We start from the raw sequence: 18705 nt of genomic DNA, 5'->3' as shown, positions 1-18705 counted from the left end.
GAAGCTCCGATCCATCAGAGTGAGAAGTACGTCAGCGTAACGAACAGTGTGCTTACGAAGCAACGACGTTAATACCTGCCACACTTTTATTACGACATTATTATACTTTTGTCAAAGTATTTCCGAGACTTTTCAACATGCGGTATACTACAAAAATCTGCCGGACCGGATCTCCATATATATGTACGCGCGCGCGCGCGTGTGTGTGTGTACACACACACACACACACACATNATATATATATAAATGTATTTGACAATTTTGGGAACGTATAACGTTTTATTCTATTGATCGATATACCAAGGAGATAAAAATATTTTTTATTATTATACTATCGTAGGAATAAAAATGATATCTTCGATAGATGGTTTTTAAAATGGTCTCCTCGAGAATGACAATTATATTTTGGACTCGCACCATATTTGTTCAGAACACACGTTTGCAATTAACCACTCAAAACATGTGTGATCAACGGTGTCTTAAATAAAAATCGACTAATACGACGAATTGTCAGGCGACGTTGATGAAAACATAATAATTTCTTCGTAGCAGCTAAGATTACTTCAGAGTCACTATATTGCTTTCTTTTACGAATCAATATTATTTACACGTCTCGGTACGCTGCTGAAACTTTGTATAATTAAATGCAAATGCTGTTTGACGAACGACTGTGCAGAAGTTGATTAGTTTCTCGTTCACTTCTCGATCCATAATGTATAAATTTCATAAGATTATGTCCATGAAAAACTGCTATTATGCTCTTTCGATCAACGGCTGTACATCTATAACGCTAAACACGGGTAGTAGAATAATAATAATAATAATAATAATAATAATAATAATAATAATAATTCACATTAACTAGATTTAGAAGACGAATGAAACGCGATACAGTTACAATAATCTTCCTACGTATCGAGTCCGTCGTTTCCACATACACACTTGAGTAAGTACTCGGAGCGCAATCAATCAGCAGCATCTTACAATCTCCTTACCATAAATTAATTACATTTAAAAAAAAAATTCATTAATCTTTACTATAATACAGCTAACGTCTTATTAAGTGTATCCAGCCTCCCTAAAAACGTTTTTTCATCTTCTTCACGTATCACGCAAGTCTTTTTCTTTTTTCTTTCTTTCTTTTCTTTCTTCTCATAGTAATAGGAAAAATGTGGTCAACTTCTATCATGTCATAGAGCGTAGAAGAATTCCAGATATGGCCAAAGCAAACGATTATTTACATCCATGGGATGTATTTACGTGATTTTTTTAATTATACTGTTCGTTACTAAACGCAGTGCGTCAAGCGCATATAAATTAATTCGCATTAGTATTAGTTTCGTGTGTCATCCCATATACATGTATAATCCTATTTTGGAGAATTACTTTTGCTTTTCACAGCAAATCGAAAACGAAAATAATTAATGACCGAGAGAGAGAGAGAGAGAGAGAGACTCTGTTTCCTTCTTAGGCGCTATTCACCACTGGACACCACTGACTCGTATAATCTCCATTCGCTGATCGCACACCGATCGTGAACTCACATTGAACTCACTCTCACTGATCACTCGTCTGATGAAACGAGATGGAGTCCGACCGATCTCTCGAGAGAGAAAGAGAGAGAGAGAGAGAGAGAGAGAGAGAGAGAGAGAGAGGATGACGACGACCTGCCGACGAGTTTAAGAAGAAACAAACGTGTCCGCATATCTCCGCGTTTTGAACATTATTATATCCGACTTACAATTATATCACAATGAAGGAATATTCATGGGGATGCGTCACTCGAACGCTGTTGAAAAACATTCACATTGTTAGAAATCACAAGGAATCGGACATTGAGTAACATTCTTATCGTACTTACGAGATGGAGATCTAGTATCGGATTGATTCACACCTGATGCGTTTATTGCTGTCGACACGGATCCGTTCGTTGGATTGAAATTCAAGAAGTCCCATATCAGTATCGTGTCATCGTGCGACGACGACACTATCTGGAACTCGTCGAACTGAAGGCGAAACACGCGTCCCGTGTGTTCCTATTTACATGGGAAAAAAAAAAGAAACACGCCAATTCGATCGATACGATCTAGAACTAGGGATTTAGAAAATGTCTTCTCACCACTAATGTGCGTATACAAAGCGAATTAGTCAAAGCGCGTGGATCCAATGCTGCTACCAAGTCCCAGACCTTGATCTTTCTGTAACACGAACCAAACGAAACGAACGTTACTAAAACTGTGTACAACCGTGCTAATATGTGTGTGGAAAAAAAAATAAACGCTAGAATATTTCTCGAGACACTCACCCGTCGTATGCCCCGCTGACTATGTGCTTGCTGTCGAATCTGATACATCTGACCAATTCTTCGTGTCCCTCCAACACGCGCAAACACGCACCACATTCAATGTCCCATAGTCTGATCGTATTATCACTGCTACCACTAACTACTAAGCAGTCCTTGTACTGCAAGCACGCTATACCCCGTTTATGTCCGTTCAACGTTCGCACAAATTCGCAGGTCGATGTCTTCCATACTTTAATAGTCCTATCACCACTAGCAGAAACGATATACTTCTCATCGAAATCGACAACGTTCACTGCTGCCCTGTGTCCCACTAGTACCCTCCTCAGCGCGATCTCTGTCTGCGATGTCATGTCCCACACAGCAATCGAACGATCCTAAAGCCGACAAGCACAATTGTTACTCCTCCTCTTTGTTCGCACATGATAAATCGACGTGTGTACATATACAGAAGAACGGTCGAACCTTTGAACAAGTGACCATCATCCCGTTGTTGAATCTAAGATGTAAAACAGCTTCGCAGTGATGTATCAGTGTATTAACCATCTCTCCGGTATTAGCGTCCCAGACTCGTACAGTGCTATCGGACGAACCAGATATTATCGCTTTGTCGTCATACTGCAAGCACAAGACGGAGCCGGTGTGCCCTGTTAAAACTTTGATGCACTGGAGTGTACTCCTGTCCCAGATTTTGATCGTGTTGTCTCGAAGACCGGAGACTATCTTCTGGTCATCGTATTGCAAACAGTACACGCCTTTCGAGTTCTCGCTTCTACAGTTTATTCTCTGTAGATTAAATCTGCCCATTCTCCAATTGTTATCTATGCTCTCGATGTCTTTAATTATTTTCGGATAAAGGGACCTATAGAAATTGTGATTCGGATGACTCTGGCCCGGCCTCGGCTTGAACAAATATTGAATCCTAAACGGGGCGAATGTGTCGCGTTAAACAACGTAGAAACAGACGGATACCACGGAACATGACACACATCTACTACTACTGACCATCCTCTCCTCTCTGCGAGCCCTCTCCATATCGAGTCGGTCCGAACTTTACATTCGATCAACTTTTTCCAGAGCATTCCCTCGCTGATCACTCTGTACCATTCTTTACACACCGATTCGGCAGCCTTTAAAGATTCGGCGTCGAGATACGAAAGAATGCTCTCCGCTACGTGGTCCAATCCCTTTTCTAACGATGAGAACACGAACTTTATACATCGCACACTCGGCAAACCATTTTTTCCATATAGGCGGGGTGGTGATGGTGGTGGTGATGGTACTTACTCGGTAACAGAGATATAAAATCTCTCTGCAGCATTGGTTTCAAATATGCGTTGATGTGGCCATGCTGATAATGACACATCCTTGTCAACAGTTGCTCGACAAAATCAACTTGTTCCGGTTCGCTCCATTTCTCAAACAGCTTCATACACGTCTCCTTCTCTTGCCTATACTGCACAGACACTCCTGACGGTAGTTCTTTCTTGCGAGTAGGGTCATACAATATTGTTATTGAACACTGTAAACACATAGTACACAAAATATTGTCTTTACTCAGATACGAGAGAGAGAGAGAGAGAGAGAGAGAGAGAGAGAGAGAGAGAAATACGCATTTGCTGACACAAGCATGAAAAATCGCATAAAAGTAGTCGGATACAAATTTTTGGCATATATATTCGAAAAAAATGTGAAAACGAATACGCGCGTGATCTATGTAGTAAGACGCGATGTTTACGTGTCATACAAAATAACAGCAAAGTTGCCGTGTACGTATTTTAAGATGGAGCGTGGTATCAGGTTCTTGACCTCAGATAGACTCTCTTGTACATACAAGACGCTCCTCGTACAAGTCGATCTTTCCAATTACAATACACTCTATTAATAGCTACAATTTATCGTAATCCTGATGATTCATTAAAAATTGTACATCATTTACAAGTGATTTCTTTCAACCGCGAATGACTTTACTCGACGTAATTGACGAAGACGATGTTGATGACGTTGTAGCAGTGAGTAACGAGAAAACAGTAGAAGCAACAACGTACACGTGTACATTTCCCGATCGTCTTCTATATATGGAAAAAATAGGACTATCCGATTTGTTTCGTATTTGACCTACATATTCGTTAACGCTTGCTATACTTTATTGCGGGCGAAAACCCTTGTAGCAGACGCGTACTCTCGTTAAGCGTGATTAGACACTTGCACAGAGTAAAAGGCCACTGTGTCGAATCGTGACAGCCGTATGATTTTTAACGACACTATTGCGAGGAATCACTGTCAGATCGGTACTATGATCGTATAAGCTTCGAACTGTTTACAAGACAGCGTAGGAAGCTTCTACGATGATTAACATTGTAATATCCATGCGTCGTCGTGCGTTGTTCAAATTGAGAGATACCGTCGTGTGATCACTCGAGTGTAAAAGGTGGTAGCATGGCAACATTGAAAAGTCCTGCGGTGACCGAGGCCGAGATCACCTGGAAATATTTCTTCGCGGTGCTGTGCTCCCGGTATAACGGGATCGCGAACTCGTGTCGAATCTATGTGCTCTTTGTGTCTCTTTGTCCTCTCTTTGATCCCTTTTACCGTCTCCTCCGTCTCCTATAATATATTTCAGCAGTGGCGCGATGCGAAACGTCAAATTCGTACTCGATTGTGTAACGAGTTTGCATTCTATTTTTCAAAGAGTACAACGCTCCTTTTACGAGATAACGAATCGAGCTTACGGGACAACAAACGGCCTACTGGAGAACGAGAGAAACGATCGTTTTCTATTGCTGATTAACCGATATCGACAGCAGCAACAGTACGACCACAGTGGAGGATATTTTTCTTCGAAATGCCTGCACTACTACCTGCCGGTACTATCGCCGGCCACCTGCGCGAGCAGGTCGAATTACAAGGGATAGAGACGAACAACGAGTCGTAGAAAAGTAAGCCTTGTGAGTTTTATTTATTAGAAAAATGTTGACGCGTGCGAAAGTGAAATTCACAGAAACGTGGAGATTGCAATAAAACCTAGAGACACCAGTCATTTCAATAATTTCGTCCAACAATGAACTGGCTGCCGAACCATGGGAACGTTTCGAAATTTCCTGTCGTCCTTGATTGTTAACATCTGTGTAGTGCCAAACGTAGGTGTTTTTATCCCTCTAACAAATATGAAACGACGAAAAAGAGAACTAGTCTCAACAGTGTGTGTGTGTGTGTGTGCGTAGAAAAATTGACGGAATACATCCGCCGCCGCCGGTACGCCCGAGTCGAAAAAGTGGTGGTACGATGGTTCTTCTTCAAGCTTCATTTATTGTACACAAGTAAGTACTTTCAGATACAAGAAGAAAGAATTAAAGCTGTGCGACGAACGTTATGCGGCAACAAATGAAACCAGAACGATGAGTCATTATTAGTACTGTACGGCTAATCTTTTTTTCGGCAAGTCACGTCTACAGGCAAGATCGTTTGTATTAAGCTAACTCTAATTGCAAGCGAGAAGAACTTTCGAGGACCTTTGGTGAGGACAGAGAGTAACGAGTTAATCTAATTTCGAGAAACGATAGCTACCCAATCTTTATGCACAATCTTTAAAAGGAACGACATAATTATTTTTAACAATAGCGGATCGAAAATTTCTTCAACATTCTTGGACATTTTTGGCTTCCACCCAACCCGGTATGTACAAATCAATATTGCTTTCTGTGGCAAAGACAAGTGACAAACGTCAATCGTTGATTTGTACACAACGACTGCTGATTCGAGACGGTGCAGAGTGTCGAGGAATTAAAACGTGGATTCTATTCGAGCGTTTACCATTAGACCGCGAGAGCAACGTACTGGCTCGGACTACGAAAGCGCTATTAAAAAAATTGGGAATCGCAGAAGAAACGGGAAAAGGAAGGGTAAAGGGGGAGAAAGAGAGAGAGAGAACCGAGACATTGATTGTTCTCAGTCAGCTGAGCTCGTGTTCACGAACCTGTTTTTTGTTCTAGCGACAGAGACGATCGAACAACGGCTCACAGATAAATTTACGATTAAAACAACAGAGTTTACGATATAGGAATAAAACTAAAACGAGCGCGTCTCCAAGATCCATCGACTAGAGAGCGTGACTAAAAATTTAATAGGGGCCTGAAAATAAAATCGTTGTTACCACACATATTCATCATTTTGTATTGTAAAAAATCCATCGTACAAACGTCCCGATAATTCAATTAGACGAGTACGTTTCACTCGAATACAAAAGCATGCGAACCGAATCGTATCGATTGCTACACGAGGGTTTCTGTAACTTTATTTGAAATTACGCGTGCCCGTTACGACAGTAAAGAGAATTTCGTACGAACAAGTCAAAGACGATGCCAGGCAAAGGTCCGACGTAAATGTCGATGTAACCATCATCGTTGAATGTACGCGATTGCCTACGCGTATATTAGACATGAAGAAACAAACATCACAATCATGACAGTGTGCTGCGATCGAATTCTATATAACCTCTCGTAGCCAATCGTTCTTCGATTAACAAACGCGGCTTCGGCTGAGAAATACGAGCGGCCGTGAACGTTAACGGTTAATCGCGGAACATGAGTGAATTTCTCCATCGTAAGGAAGCATAAGATGGCGGTAGGTTTCGGGTCAAAAATACTAATGTATACGTTGCGTACCTGAAGATTCGTATCTGTGTCTTCGATAATTTCGTCCGTCTCCATGTTCATCATTTTCACGCACAGCTGACACAATATCGTTGATACGAGCGAGAGATCGTTCAGCTCGGCGGAACGTTTTTTTGGAAAATGGATAAAACACCGTGGTTTGAACACTGGCTTTTGACTATTCAACACGAGCGACGACGACGCTCACGACGAGTCTTGTACTACTACTACTACTACTACTACTACAGGAAGTTGAGACAACATTTCACCAACACAACAGCTCGTAAATAACTATGTCACCTCACCACGCAAGGGTTGAGAAATCGTCGACAGTGCAGCTCCACGATTTCTGCATACACGAGATAAAGTACTTGTATGCGGCGAAGCGCTGCGAACAATATCGGCCGTCCGATGTTACGAGTTTTTCAGCGAATGCACGAGGAACGGAGGAGGCGAAATTACAAAGACGTCAACCGCCGACGCCGCCGCCGCCGCCGCCGCCACCGCCGAGATGAAAAACCTTACCGAGAAGCACAAACACCATCGACTTTGGCGCGTTCGGCACTGCTTCTCTTTGACTGTCTTTGACTGCTGCTAGCCCTGGCTGGTTGAAGACCACCGATTTGATGGCGCACCGCTCGCAAAACTTACAAAATGGCGTTCTATGCGCGGTCGCACGCTAACTTACGTCTGTCCGCGCACACTTTACGCCACCGCCGCCACGCCGAACGATCGCCTCGCTTTTAATATCGAAATATAGGTTTTCTTTATTGATCATTGTTTTCAGTACGAAAAACATGTATTTACAATACATTCGTTAAAGCAATACATTCGTAACTACCGCGTGTCACACACCACCCGTTAAACTTGTAAATCGATTAAAAAACAATGGAATTAAATTGTATATAGAATGAAACGCGACTTTGGAATTAGTCGGCTCTCTCGCGTTAAATCCATTTGATTTGGTCGTTCTTGCTCCTCGTGCTCTCCAACTGGATTTGACGTGCGAGAGCAGCGTACGGTTTGTCACACACCTGGGAATCTAATGGCGGATAATAATGCCTGTAACACACGTGGGCCAAAAAGTATCCAATCACCGAGCCAGCGACTACGTCTAGAATTTTCGAAATCGAGACACATTATCACACATCGTGTTTCTCGGCACGATATAAAACGCACGTGATTACCTTGCCAGTGATGATGATAGTCGCAAGTTCTACTCAATGCAATGACAAGAGCGATACAGATTGGGAACATGAACGCGCACAACTTCCACGATTGTCCCTTGCCTAGCAAACTGAACGTGTGTAGTTTGCCAGCTACGTAGAGCGCGATGAAACCAAAGCTCGCAAACGCGACTGAAAGATGGGCAATAACAATCCATTAATGATGATGTTTCATCAATCTCGTCTCGTGAAAAGATCCACTAATTGATACGTACACGAGGAATGCCCGCTTGGAAACGATTTCCTTCCATCTTTCACGGCGATCGGATTTCCATTACATTTAAAATCTGGATTCGTTCTGCCGTCGGGGAAACACCTCCAGAAAAAGTCTGGCCTAGGGCGACCTGCCGACAAATTTGTCGCTCACTCTTTTAAACAGCCGGTCGAGCGGCCATACTCACCGACTATCAGCTTTATAACGTCTGTGATGACGCCGTTCAAACCTAATGCCAATGTCACAGACAACGTTGCTTGCAACAAATCGGTACCGTCTTTGTAAATTGTGTAAAAACACAGAATCGTTACAGCTGGCATCATGAAGACCAAAGGCTGAAAGTGAAACGTACGACGTGGCGATTGTTCCGTCATAAAAAATAATACTAAATGCATTACCCATAATACGGACGTCGAAACGTAGGAATCGGTTCTTGGGTTCTTATACAACCATAATTCGTCATCGTGAATCTTTCTAGTAAATGGTTCTGCTTTCTCTAATTCACTGTGCGGATTACAAAAGTTTGATTCTCAACATCAGGTTTTACTCGATCGCATGGAAGATGAAAATTCTACTTACACAAATAATCCTATCAATATAATTCGCAGCAATGCGTCGAACCCGTGTCTCGCCAAGAAATATTTACCAACCGTAATACCCATTACGAACGATCACGCGAACGTTACCGCCAAACAATTTCGTCGTAAACAATTGTACGAACGCAGACGATTCATCGTACCATACGGATCGATTAACGGTGCCTGCAAAGAGATGTGCGCGCAACTATTACGAATATTACATCTGGTTTAAACATAAATTTATTTCATCGCACCAATTCTCGATACATTTAAGCATATTTTCCGTCGACTCGATTATCTCTCTCCTCCCTCTCTCTTTCTCTCTCCACCATCGTCGACCATGGTCGACCATTATCGTGCCATCACCACGTGCCATCATCAGTCAACTGATCCGCCACAATACGCCATCGCCACAGCAATCTTTAGTTCCATCACTTTGTCGTCAGGTGTATACCTAGTAAAATTGATCGTCATACAAGACCATCTACGATACGAATTTTTTGTGACAAGTAAAACTTTAACGAGCGGCTCGGTTTATCTGTTCAACGACAGTAGCAATTGTTTCAAACGAAAATGATTTCGACTTTTATTAATACACGAATCTTGAAGAATAGAATTCAATCACTCTTAATTCGCAGCGAGACTAACGAGGCACGTGTTCCAAATGGAACGACGACGACGACGACGACGACGACGACGACGACGACGACGACAACTACAGAAAACAAGGATATGGTAATATACGTGGGAATCATCGAACGTTTAAATGTTGCATTATAGAAATGACTTCGTTCTTGTAGCCGATCGAAATTGAGAATCCATTTAAAAAAGAACGGCGAGTTTGTATCTTGTGTGAACTGAACATTGAACCTGATTACAAAAATGTTCGCTTACTGTCTCAATTCCAAAGCCGTTACACGGGTAGAATATACGGAAAACACATAACAGGATTGTGTGAACATAAGCAAAAGAGGGTGGAGGAAGAGATTGTAAAGGCACAAGCATGTGGTAATCGTCGTTAGCAAATGTTCTCTTATATATCTTATACATTTTACTTTACATTGTGTTGATTTGCTTCAGGATTAATGGGATACATGACTAAAGATCCAAAGTTTGTGAACGACCCAATGTTGTTTAATCCCAACGCACCGTTCAGGCCCCACAAATATTAAATAAAGTCTGTAGTGGAGTACTTTTAGTTTTTACTTCAATCGTGTGTCTTAAATATCATAATAAATGTACCATCAACATTTCCGTGGTGAAAACGTATCATCGTCGACGGAGTAACAAACTTTGTCGGGAGTAATGTCAAAGAAAGATAAAATGTCAGACATGGACACATTCTGGCCGTTGCGTTCTCTCAGATGCTCTTGATAATCCTGAAGGGCCGCTTGGCAACCTCCTATCCATTTTTCTATAGCACCCTCCAAGTCCTCGTTCTGTCGAAAAATAATTTCTATAAACAACACGTCACGTTCAATCGTTTCTCTCACCTTTTTTCTGTACAACAGACTGGTCTTTAGAGCGGCGAGAGACACCTCTTTCTCTCGTATCCTTTCTTTCAACGATTCTAAATCGGATCGATACAACACTTTATTTTTTTCTTCAGAGATCCGATCGTCGTTGTCATTTTCTGTACTCGATCGCGATCTTTTACGCGGCGGTGTTTCTTCAAATAGTCTTTTCATCGACAAACTTTTCCTGTCTCACGACAAGACGATTAATCAAAGCTCGAGATGATGATATACAACGTCTACTTACAATGGTTCGGATTTACTCGCTCGTGGAGCATCTATCAGAATTCCTTTATCGTCGTCGTTCCGATGAGGAGTGGTAAACGGAGAACAGAAAGGTTTATCGACGCCTCTACCATTTTTAAACGGTTTAGTACTCATACCGCTTGTGACAATGTTTATTAATGCAAATTGACAATCAAACTTTGCAAACTCGTTTATATTACTCCTGCTTTTCTACTCTATTGAAACGGGGTTCTCACGAGAATTCGATTAAATTACCAATTTAATTAACGGTTTTAAATCCACTCGTGGGAAACATTTTTATTTACAATTGAAAATTTGAATCCATATCTCATCGTCTACACATTTAATGTGCCATGTTTTCAACATCAAGTTTCCACTCACTCTCTCTCTCTCCCTATACACGTGTATACACATGTATACACGGTAGCGTTGTACCTTTTCATGCCTCTACCTAACCCCCAGAAGCGAGTGACGCCGACCAAGTACAATTGTTTAGTACACAAAAGATACTGTTAAACATAGCATAAAAACTGTGGAAAATTTATTTTCAAATACTAATCAAGTAAGTCGATCTAATTTTTATCATCGTACCGCAAGAAATGTTTTCCATTTATTTAATCAATCAATTGCTTCATTCTCTGTTTACTCGATCTCTATCGACCGTTTCAACTTTCGTTCCTGTTGTTTTTTTCATACAGTGGCGATGGACATTAGACCAAACAACACAATTTACATCAACAATTTGAATGAAAAAGTCAAAAAGGAAGAGTTGAAAAGGTCGCTGTACGCAATCTTCTCTCAGTTTGGTCAGATACTAGACATCGTAGCGCTAAAGACGTTAAAAATGCGTGGCCAAGCATTTGTTATTTTCAAGGAGATTGCGAGCGCTACGAATGCTTTGAGGTCTATGCAAGGATTTCCATTTTACGACAAGCCGATGGTATGGGCGCGATTTTTCATTACACATGTGACTGCGATTGTGTCATTGACTGGTGCGTGTTTCAGAGGATACAATACGCAAAGACTGACAGTGATATTATTGCCAAAATGAAAGGCACCTATGCAGAGAGACCCAAGAAGCCGAAAAGAATTGTGCCCGCTGCCGACGAGGAGGCTAAACGTGCCAAGAAACGGGCCAAGGAACAGGCTAAACATTCACAACAGATCGGTTATCACGCAGGCGTGCCACAGCATCCAGGTCTGGTGAACGCTGCGGTGCCAGAACAGCCACCGAATCAGATTCTGTTCCTCACCAATCTGCCCGACGAGACCAGCGAGATGATGTTGTCCATGCTTTTTAATCAATTCCCTGGTTTTAAAGAAGTGCGTCTAGTGCCCAACAGACACGATATCGCGTTCGTCGAATTCGAGAACGAGGTTCAATCCGGGGCCGCGAAGGACGCTCTCCAAGGATTTAAGATTACGCCGTCTCACGCGATGAAAATTTCGTTTGCGAAAAAGTAAGCGGTACGTGGCGGTTTTTGTATGGAGAGGTACGTTTGTCGAAGAATGTATGGTTGGATATTTACGAAAGTATGCGCGATACGAGTATAACTGAAGAATTTCTCGTACGAAGAATTTACGAAAATGTAAGTCGTGTATGTACACAAAGTTGTGCATGCAATTGTATACATACAAGTTTACGCTGTAAATAATAATTAAAAAGATGAATGACGTTTCTCAACTGCGATTTGTTTAATTTTAGCAGCAAAAGTTTGCAATCGTTTATACGAACCAAATTAATAACAAGTGACGATATTTTTCTTTAATTCAATCTTCTTTGAACCAAACCACAGCCCCCCCCCCCCCCCCCCCCCCCCCCCCCCCCCCCCCCCCCCCCCCCCCCCCCCCCCCCCCCCCCCCCCCCCCCCCCCCCCCCCCCCCCCCCCCCCCCCCCCCCCCCCCCCCCCCCCCCCCCCCCCCCCCCCCCCCCCCCNCACCTTCCCTCAAAACAGGCAACGCTCGAGTGTTGTTCAATTATTTAAGACAGTGTTGTAAAATGCAACGCGTCCACCATTACTGTACGAGGCAGTATTTGCGCGCCAACCAATCTCCTTAATTTTAACAAACATGAACAGTCGTGTCACGTCCAACATTTCAAGAAAGTCGAATTTTTTCCCAGATCTGTCGGTATTAGAATAGTAACCGAGGAGTCGCGCGCGAACAGAAGACGTAATTCTAAAAAGGATCGTAATATTTTGGCGGGAATCGGCAGGCGCGTTTTGTCAAGAGTGGGGGAGTGCATCTTGGGATAACGAACGAATCGGGATACAGTGCATCGTCTCGATCGCGTCAGTCGTGTCTCGCTATTCGTTCAGCAGCAGTAGTACAGAGTTCGGAGGTAAAGGCCGTAGCTTCGTCCAGTCTACTCGACGCTAAAGGGCAGACGTTTGTTCGTCGACTTTCCAGGTCGTTTAGCCAGTATTAAGAGTCTCGATATAGAACGCGATCAAGAAAGGACACGAGTATCTTCGATTCCCTCGCGCGCGCACCGGCTGAACGATTGCCTTTGTCCTCTGTATACACGAGACGTTGGGGGTGAGTGTTGACGGCTTTTTCTCCGGTAAATATCGTGTCTGTTCGAACCGTGTCTGCGCTTCGCGTCGGAAGATAAAAATACTCGTAGACTGTATTTTTTACGATTTTTCGGTGAATGTTTCGCGCGAAACCAGTCATTACTTGCAGAGATATTCGCGCATTCATTTATAAAGGAGTCTGTGATGGACGCCACCACGACTCTTGTGTGTTGCCATGATTTCTCGATCGCGATGGCGTCCCTAGTAGCGACTGACGCTATCGTGATTTGTTTGCAATATCGTCTGCTGCCGTTCAATCATCATTCTTTGGACGTTCTGAATACGTATTAAAAACGTGCTTGTCGTCCGATGTAATGTTGTATTGTCGTTATCGTACGAGAAAAACGATGTTATCAGGGGGGGTACTTGATGTATTTGAAAATGGCGGGCGCGGAAATTTCATAACGCACTTTTTTTTTATAAATATTCTTCTCCGTTACAATTGATGTACGCGTTGTCGCGTTTCTCATCGGTACGATGCGCACGATAATGTATCGCCAGGTGTTTTTAATCGATTCTGCATAATTGTTTCGTAATCAACCGTAATTGGCCCATCGGCAGAATCGCCGCTTTTACAATGTTCGGACGGGCGCGTAATTTGCGTAACGCGATTAGTATTTTTCGTTCACTCTTGTCGACTCGTAGTAAACGAATTTACCGCCCACGATTATCGAATTTCGATTAAAATTTCGAATCTATCGAGCTTTATGAGAAACTTGAGAGATCGATACCACCCTGTAGGTATACACGCGTGTTTACATTTTTTTTACGCGGGGTCAAAGTGTGTAACAATGTGAGGTGAAACGTTGCAAGAAACGGTTTTATCGAGAAAAATGTGTGAATATTAATAAACGTACATTTATTCCCGTTTAAGCTCGCGTCTTTCTGCGTTTACACAAATTCTCGTCACGTTAAGACTCGGCCGAGGAACAATTAAAAAGATTTTTTTCATTACGCAGTAACGCGAGAGAATGTCGGACGACAATTCACCCGTTGTCGAGGAGAAGAAGAAGCGAGGGAGGCCGTCGAAAACAGACAAAACTGTCGTTAAAGAAGCGAAAAAAAGAGGAAGACCCGCTCTAGAAAAGAACAATGTGGTCCGTTCCGCGAAATCTGACAACGAGGACGACGCGTCCCCTACGCCTGTTAAAAAAGCGAGGGGTCGACCAAAGGGATCTCACAAAAAGAAGGTACGAGAGTGTGTATTCTGGATTCTTGTCAAAAGATTCATGTTGAAAATTCTGTGTCACGCGCGTGTTTAGCAAGGAAAGCCTTCGGGGCGTGGACGTGGTAGACCCAAGAAGAAGGAGGAGAAACCAGAAAGCACCGGCGAGGAGGAAGATGAGCAGGAGGAAGACGAAGAGGAGGAGGAGGAAGAGAATTGAACATGGAAACGTATGTTCAACGTATCAGGATGATTCTTTGAAGGTTTTTTTTAATTCGTAACAAGTTTAAAATATTTAAGTTTGCTTTTCATATAATAATCTACATGTTAAAGAAGCAGTATAATATTATTTAAACGAGGAAAGACGACTGCTCGAGTTCCAAGGAAGTTGACTGAAAATATAATTTTTGTAACGACTGGGAAAAATTGTACAGAACGAAACGTGACGAAATGAGGTGCAATTATTATTTTTAGTAATACAAGTCTTTTATTATTATTATTTTGTAATCGTTGATGTAATTAATAGTTTCTTTCAAGTATATGAGATTGTAATATATCAGTATATTTAAACGTGGTAACAAAAATTTCGAACGTTCGAAAATTTCAACATCGTAAACTTGCTTGGAATTAAGACGAAGGTTTTGGCTGACATGGTTTTTTATTTCTCCGCCGACATACAATTGACATTTCATTTTTGGTTTGTCTATCGTAATTCTTGTTCGCCAAAATCTCCGCATACAGATCCAACGACGTCGACACGTAAAAAGTAGGAATAAATAAAAGTGATGCGTCTCGTGTGTACAACAAGTGTCTTTTGTTTCGATTAAAATTTGGACGAGCAAAGATTCGACGTCGTTCTGTCGAGGCCAACATGTGTGTGAATGTCAAATTTGTATTTAAGTAAATAAACTTTTAAACGATTCTCTTACTAATTCGTTATATTATACATGATTCTCTCGTCGATAATACACTTTGAATTAACATAAACTCTCCTGTTCTTACCAAGCTACAATGCTAAAATACACCTTAATGTATCGCATTCCTAAAAGTTGTCAAGTCAATACTACGTAAACAATCGGAAAAAGAATTCAACAATAAATATTACGTAGATACAATCTGCGTGCGACTACTCGGCAGAAAAGTAATCTTTTAGTGCTAGGAAGTATACTCGTTACGTACTGTTAAACACCGAATTCGCCGTCTATGGAACTAGAATCTTTTATCGCTAAACACAAGTAGAGAAAAAAATGCTTGATACTCGACGTCATCAAAAATTAAATATTCGGCCGAACGCGTACGTTTCGATTTCACAGATGCGAGACATTTGACGAAGGAACGGATATGAAAAAATATGTATAATCGAAATTGAAGCGCATAGCAAAAATTGTACATTTATGACACAACTGTTGTAAACAGTATACAGTGAACGTGAATGAACAGAAATGAAACGTCTCAGTCGTTTTGGTCTCTGGTTACTCGTCTGGTACCAAATTATTACGTTTCATCGTAAATCCATTTGATGGAGAGGTATTATAGTCGGACGAGTAAATGAACTCTTTCTTTTTTCCTTACGAATCAGTACGTAATCTCGTGACGAGTGAAATTCTAATATTTAGATACTTGTACTCTGGAATATAAAACTTTGAATCCTCTGAATCGAAACTTGTGTATACAAACACCATTCGTAGCCTCGAACGATATTTATTTATGTACTAATAAATGTTGGAATTTTTAATCTGTGATGATTGCAAGTAATAGCAAGTTTTTAAATGATACTATCGTTGATTCATTGTCAATGATTTCCAAACAGTTCGGCGTTCTCTTCAGTGTCCATAGACTGATATCCTTGCTATAACAATGTTCAAACGTCAAATATACATATATTATCGAGTCGCATACACATAATTTATTGTACATACACGTCTTTGATGATTGTTGTAACATTCCTCCAACAATTCAGTTTCCCAGTCGTCTTCCTCTTCTTCACCGGGATCAAAGTTATACATTGGCATAAGCCTGTGTCTTAAACGTTCCAGTTTCCTCTTTCTCGAGATAATGATTACCTTTGAAAGCATAATACACTGTCAGACGATTTAGTATAGTATCCAGTGAGCGAGTGAGTCGTCTAACTTTCAACAGAAAACGAATTTACTTTTATTGGGAGAACGTTACGAACTAGACAAATTTTAGATATTCGTTAGCTGACCAACTACAGAAGTGTAATGATACCTAATGTAGAATATTTATCCAAGTATTTGCTGAATCGACCGACATTTATCATTTTTCTTTTCTGTAAGTGAAAGTTAAAAGATTATGTATAAAGTACAAGAGTGATATCGCTACCCATACCACAGCTGATAACACAATAACAAAGACCACTACACCGAGTGGTACAAAAATATATTCTATTCCATCCGGTGGGCCAAACTCATCAAACATTTCTGTCGTCGTAGACACGTACACGTTGGCGGTGGTCAAAGTATCGGGGGAAACTACTGTACTATCAGGCACCGTGGCCTTTGAAGCGTTCCATAGCTGTTGAGCATTCCCATTTTCTTCTGTGGAATATACATACACCTCAGACGTCTCGTTGGACATGTTGTATGCCATCGTGCTGGTTTCATTTTTATTGCTATCATCAGACATCGTTCCGGACGTGTGGCCGATAACTTGATTCGCCTCGTTCATCGCGATTACAATTAAAGGAATCGTAATTATTTTCAAAATCTGTTACACAGACATCTGTCAATGATTACATTATTGATGTCTCAGAGACTCAATGCTTGGCTCGTTTTCTATACTATTACGTTTAGAACCGTAGTAAACGTAATATGCATCGGGTATAACACTAATCGTTGATGCATCAATGACATTTCTTTATTACTACATCAAACGCACCAAGACCCACGATTTTGTATCGGCTTTGAGTGAGCATACTTGTTCACATGCTCGTATAATTGTAAAATCTAAACGAAATCAAATGGAAATCACATTGTTGTCGAGTCTGCAAACTAATAAATAACTGTGCATCTTTACGAATGTAGTATCAATCGTAAAAAGTGGTCTGATGAGAATTTTGTCTCTTGTTCAACTTTTGTGCATTTCTCTCCTTCCTAATGTGTCAATCTTTCTGGTATAGAATCGTGTCGATCACTCGTGATGGAAAATCCGTTTAAAGTTCGAAGCACATGCTTTCGTCGTTCGTTTGATTCTATTGTTGAAATAAATATGATTCCTTTGACTTGTTGTTGCTTCTGCAAACAGAACGTTCCTTCCGGAACATTTTATTCATCTTTCGCACAAGTAGCAACAGGCCACGACCGTATGTTTCTCCTTTCTGTTATTAATATTTCATTTCAATATCGTAGTTTGCAATGCAGCTCTCATGCATTCGATGCACTCTATATACGTAAAAACACAGTAGCACACCGTTGTACACGTATACTTGCTGTGTATATGTACGTGTATATATGTATATACGTGCCACAAACTATCGAACTGTTTCGCACGTAGATGTCTATGGATGCTTCTTATCTAAACAATTTTCTTTGTATCGATCCTATAGTTATCACGACGCGTGCAAACAGATAATATTATATAATTATTTACAAAATCATTTAATTAGTTAAAGTGGATTTGATCTATAGACACTCCCGAAATTTCCACAAAGTTATCACTGCGTCATATCTATAGACATATGCGCGTACATGTTTTACTATTTCCTATACGCATGGATGCTAAGTACATATATATAAATTTGAAAATAAACAAAATGTTGTAGCAGTTTTTCTACTTGTAACATCACCTTTATTACAAAACTTTGTCATAACTTGTAAGTTTACAAATAGCTTTATATTAAATCTTATTTTATACAAAACCATGAGAATCACCAGGATCATTTTTAATTAAATTCAATGGCTAGCAGACAAAGGAAATCGCAGTTAAAATATATCGTCTGTAAAATCAAATGTCGTTCCTCGGGAAAAACATTTGAAATAAAATAATTTATATAATTATCATGATATTTTCAAGCTGGAACGTAAATATACATGACCATCAGTAGCTGATGTTTTTTTTATAACAACATCTAAATTTCAGTGAACTCGAAACAAATACTCGCTGGTCTTTTTTTTTTTTTAATTAATCACAAGTGCTGACGTCGTCGCTGGAACGATTTGTCAGTTTTTACAGCGAGGTACAAATATTTATGATACGCTCAATGTCGACGCAGC

General features: G+C 40.9%; 7 protein-coding genes and 1 long non-coding RNA gene across 17 annotated transcripts; 4 read left to right on the top strand and 4 right to left on the bottom strand.

The window, feature by feature from the left end:
- Nucleotides 1–304: 304 nt before the first annotated feature.
- Nucleotides 305–7597, bottom strand: slmb (beta-transducin repeat containing E3 ubiquitin protein ligase slmb). Of its 3 annotated transcripts, none has more exons than XM_026818283.1 (8): nucleotides 7480–7597; nucleotides 3590–3824; nucleotides 3308–3494; nucleotides 2768–3224; nucleotides 2306–2679; nucleotides 2120–2198; nucleotides 1862–2036; nucleotides 305–1789 (listed from the first exon to the last, which is right to left on the bottom strand). In XM_026818283.1, exons 2-8 carry the CDS (start codon nucleotides 3732–3734, stop codon nucleotides 1779–1781), a joined length of 1428 nt encoding a protein of 475 aa, XP_026674084.1. In that variant the 5' UTR covers nucleotides 3735–3824; nucleotides 7480–7597; the 3' UTR covers nucleotides 305–1778. The 3 variants fall into 3 exon arrangements, with proteins under 3 accessions (XP_026674084.1, XP_017889651.1, XP_017889652.1); XM_018034162.2 differs by lacking the exon at nucleotides 7480–7597 and adding an exon at nucleotides 6967–7473; XM_018034163.2 differs by lacking the exon at nucleotides 7480–7597 and adding an exon at nucleotides 6967–7473 and having other exon boundaries at nucleotides 1895–2036.
- Nucleotides 6074–6459, top strand: LOC113465034 (uncharacterized). The gene is made up of 2 exons (XR_003389873.1): nucleotides 6074–6204; nucleotides 6295–6459. It is a non-coding gene; the product is annotated as an uncharacterized LOC113465034 (long non-coding RNA).
- A 104-nt stretch (nucleotides 7598–7701) lies between the features above and the next one.
- On the bottom strand, nucleotides 7702–9331 carry LOC108630718 (phospholipid phosphatase 5). Of its 3 annotated transcripts, none has more exons than XM_018034166.2 (7): nucleotides 9240–9331; nucleotides 8974–9155; nucleotides 8793–8898; nucleotides 8582–8729; nucleotides 8396–8524; nucleotides 8142–8312; nucleotides 7702–8068 (listed from the first exon to the last, which is right to left on the bottom strand). In XM_018034166.2, exons 2-7 carry the CDS (start codon nucleotides 9054–9056, stop codon nucleotides 7902–7904), a joined length of 804 nt encoding a protein of 267 aa, XP_017889655.1. In that variant the 5' UTR covers nucleotides 9057–9155; nucleotides 9240–9331; the 3' UTR covers nucleotides 7702–7901. The 3 variants fall into 3 exon arrangements, with proteins under 3 accessions (XP_017889655.1, XP_017889653.1, XP_017889654.1); XM_018034164.2 differs by having other exon boundaries at nucleotides 9227–9318; XM_018034165.2 differs by having other exon boundaries at nucleotides 8974–9177; nucleotides 9227–9315.
- A 188-nt stretch (nucleotides 9332–9519) lies between these two features.
- mRpS18C (mitochondrial ribosomal protein S18C) lies at nucleotides 9520–10222 on the top strand. The gene is made up of 3 exons (XM_018034173.2): nucleotides 9520–9707; nucleotides 9773–9980; nucleotides 10053–10222. Exons 1-3 carry the CDS (start codon nucleotides 9546–9548, stop codon nucleotides 10142–10144), a joined length of 462 nt encoding a protein of 153 aa, XP_017889662.1. The 5' UTR covers nucleotides 9520–9545; the 3' UTR covers nucleotides 10145–10222.
- LOC108630721 (uncharacterized) lies at nucleotides 10155–11012 on the bottom strand. 2 transcript variants are annotated; one of them, XM_026818284.1, is made up of 3 exons: nucleotides 10734–11012; nucleotides 10466–10673; nucleotides 10155–10411 (listed from the first exon to the last, which is right to left on the bottom strand). In XM_026818284.1, the coding sequence occupies exons 1-3, from the start codon at nucleotides 10865–10867 to the stop codon at nucleotides 10217–10219; spliced, it is 537 nt and encodes a 178-aa protein (XP_026674085.1). In that variant the 5' UTR covers nucleotides 10868–11012; the 3' UTR covers nucleotides 10155–10216. The 2 variants fall into 2 exon arrangements, with proteins under 2 accessions (XP_026674085.1, XP_017889660.1); XM_018034171.2 differs by having other exon boundaries at nucleotides 10155–10673.
- Nucleotides 11013–11178: 166 nt separating this feature from the next.
- On the top strand, nucleotides 11179–12501 carry snf (U1 small nuclear ribonucleoprotein A snf). The gene is made up of 3 exons (XM_018034168.2): nucleotides 11179–11294; nucleotides 11431–11672; nucleotides 11738–12501. Coding segments are annotated over exons 1-3 (702 nt in total). The 5' UTR covers nucleotides 11179–11293; the 3' UTR covers nucleotides 12197–12501.
- Nucleotides 12502–13010: 509 nt separating this feature from the next.
- Nucleotides 13011–15401, top strand: D1 (D1 chromosomal protein). Of its 4 annotated transcripts, none has more exons than XM_018034002.2 (3): nucleotides 13011–13270; nucleotides 14268–14498; nucleotides 14571–15401. In XM_018034002.2, exons 2-3 carry the CDS (start codon nucleotides 14280–14282, stop codon nucleotides 14691–14693), a joined length of 342 nt encoding a protein of 113 aa, XP_017889491.1. In that variant the 5' UTR covers nucleotides 13011–13270; nucleotides 14268–14279; the 3' UTR covers nucleotides 14694–15401. The 4 variants fall into 4 exon arrangements, with proteins under 4 accessions (XP_017889491.1, XP_026674102.1, XP_017889492.1 ...); XM_026818301.1 differs by lacking the exon at nucleotides 13011–13270 and adding an exon at nucleotides 13849–14049; XM_018034003.2 differs by lacking the exon at nucleotides 13011–13270 and adding an exon at nucleotides 13850–14045.
- LOC108630617 (uncharacterized protein C3orf18 homolog) lies at nucleotides 15394–18163 on the bottom strand. 2 transcript variants are annotated; one of them, XM_018034000.2, is made up of 3 exons: nucleotides 16817–18163; nucleotides 16393–16536; nucleotides 15394–16322 (listed from the first exon to the last, which is right to left on the bottom strand). In XM_018034000.2, exons 1-3 carry the CDS (start codon nucleotides 17159–17161, stop codon nucleotides 16266–16268), a joined length of 546 nt encoding a protein of 181 aa, XP_017889489.1. In that variant the 5' UTR covers nucleotides 17162–18163; the 3' UTR covers nucleotides 15394–16265. The 2 variants fall into 2 exon arrangements, with proteins under 2 accessions (XP_017889489.1, XP_017889490.1); XM_018034001.2 differs by having other exon boundaries at nucleotides 16823–18163.
- Between the last annotated feature and the right edge of the window lie 542 nt (nucleotides 18164–18705).

The sequence above is a fragment of the Ceratina calcarata genome, unplaced genomic scaffold (genome assembly GCF_001652005.2).
Source record: "Ceratina calcarata isolate Rehan_Ccalc_2016 unplaced genomic scaffold, ASM165200v1 scaffold78.2, whole genome shotgun sequence".
NCBI classification, from domain to species: domain Eukaryota; kingdom Metazoa; phylum Arthropoda; class Insecta; order Hymenoptera; family Apidae; genus Ceratina; species Ceratina calcarata.
Note: the sequence above shows the minus strand (reverse complement) of the source record. Positions and strands in the feature narration are given on the sequence as shown.

Coding starts and splice junctions, on each gene's coding strand:
- LOC108630721 (XM_018034171.2), bottom strand. CDS start 10,867: ATGAGTACTAAACCGTTTAAAAATGGTAGAGGCGTCGATAAACCTTTC. Junction 10,674..10,733: donor GCGAGTAAATCCGAACCATT/GTAAGTAGACGT, acceptor GTCGTGAGACAG/GAAAAGTTTGTCGATGAAAA.
- LOC108630617 (XM_018034000.2), bottom strand. CDS start 17,161: ATGAACGAGGCGAATCAAGTTATCGGCCACACGTCCGGAACGATGTCT. Junction 16,537..16,816: donor TGTTATCAGCTGTGGTATGG/GTAGCGATATCA, acceptor ATGCTTTCAAAG/GTAATCATTATCTCGAGAAA. Junction 16,323..16,392: donor ACAACAATCATCAAAGACGT/GTATGTACAATA, acceptor ACATTGTTATAG/CAAGGATATCAGTCTATGGA.
- snf (XM_018034168.2), top strand. Junction 11,673..11,737: donor CATTTTACGACAAGCCGATG/GTATGGGCGCGA, acceptor TGCGTGTTTCAG/AGGATACAATACGCAAAGAC.
- slmb (XM_018034162.2), bottom strand. CDS start 7,020: ATGATGAACATGGAGACGGACGAAATTATCGAAGACACAGATACGAAT. Junction 3,495..3,589: donor TTTTATATCTCTGTTACCGA/GTAAGTACCATC, acceptor TCTCATCGTTAG/AAAAGGGATTGGACCACGTA. Junction 2,680..2,767: donor TGATGGTCACTTGTTCAAAG/GTTCGACCGTTC, acceptor TGTCGGCTTTAG/GATCGTTCGATTGCTGTGTG.
- D1 (XM_018034002.2), top strand. CDS start 14,280: ATGTCGGACGACAATTCACCCGTTGTCGAGGAGAAGAAGAAGCGAGGG. Junction 14,499..14,570: donor AGGGATCTCACAAAAAGAAG/GTACGAGAGTGT, acceptor GCGCGTGTTTAG/CAAGGAAAGCCTTCGGGGCG.
- mRpS18C (XM_018034173.2), top strand. CDS start 9,546: ATGATTTCGACTTTTATTAATACACGAATCTTGAAGAATAGAATTCAA. Junction 9,708..9,772: donor CTACAGAAAACAAGGATATG/GTAATATACGTG, acceptor TCGTTCTTGTAG/CCGATCGAAATTGAGAATCC. Junction 9,981..10,052: donor TGTAAAGGCACAAGCATGTG/GTAATCGTCGTT, acceptor GATTTGCTTCAG/GATTAATGGGATACATGACT.
- LOC108630718 (XM_018034166.2), bottom strand. CDS start 9,056: ATGGGTATTACGGTTGGTAAATATTTCTTGGCGAGACACGGGTTCGAC. Junction 8,899..8,973: donor ATATTGATAGGATTATTTGT/GTAAGTAGAATT, acceptor TAATCCGCACAG/TGAATTAGAGAAAGCAGAAC. Junction 8,313..8,395: donor TCCAAGCGGGCATTCCTCGT/GTACGTATCAAT, acceptor CCCATCTTTCAG/TCGCGTTTGCGAGCTTTGGT.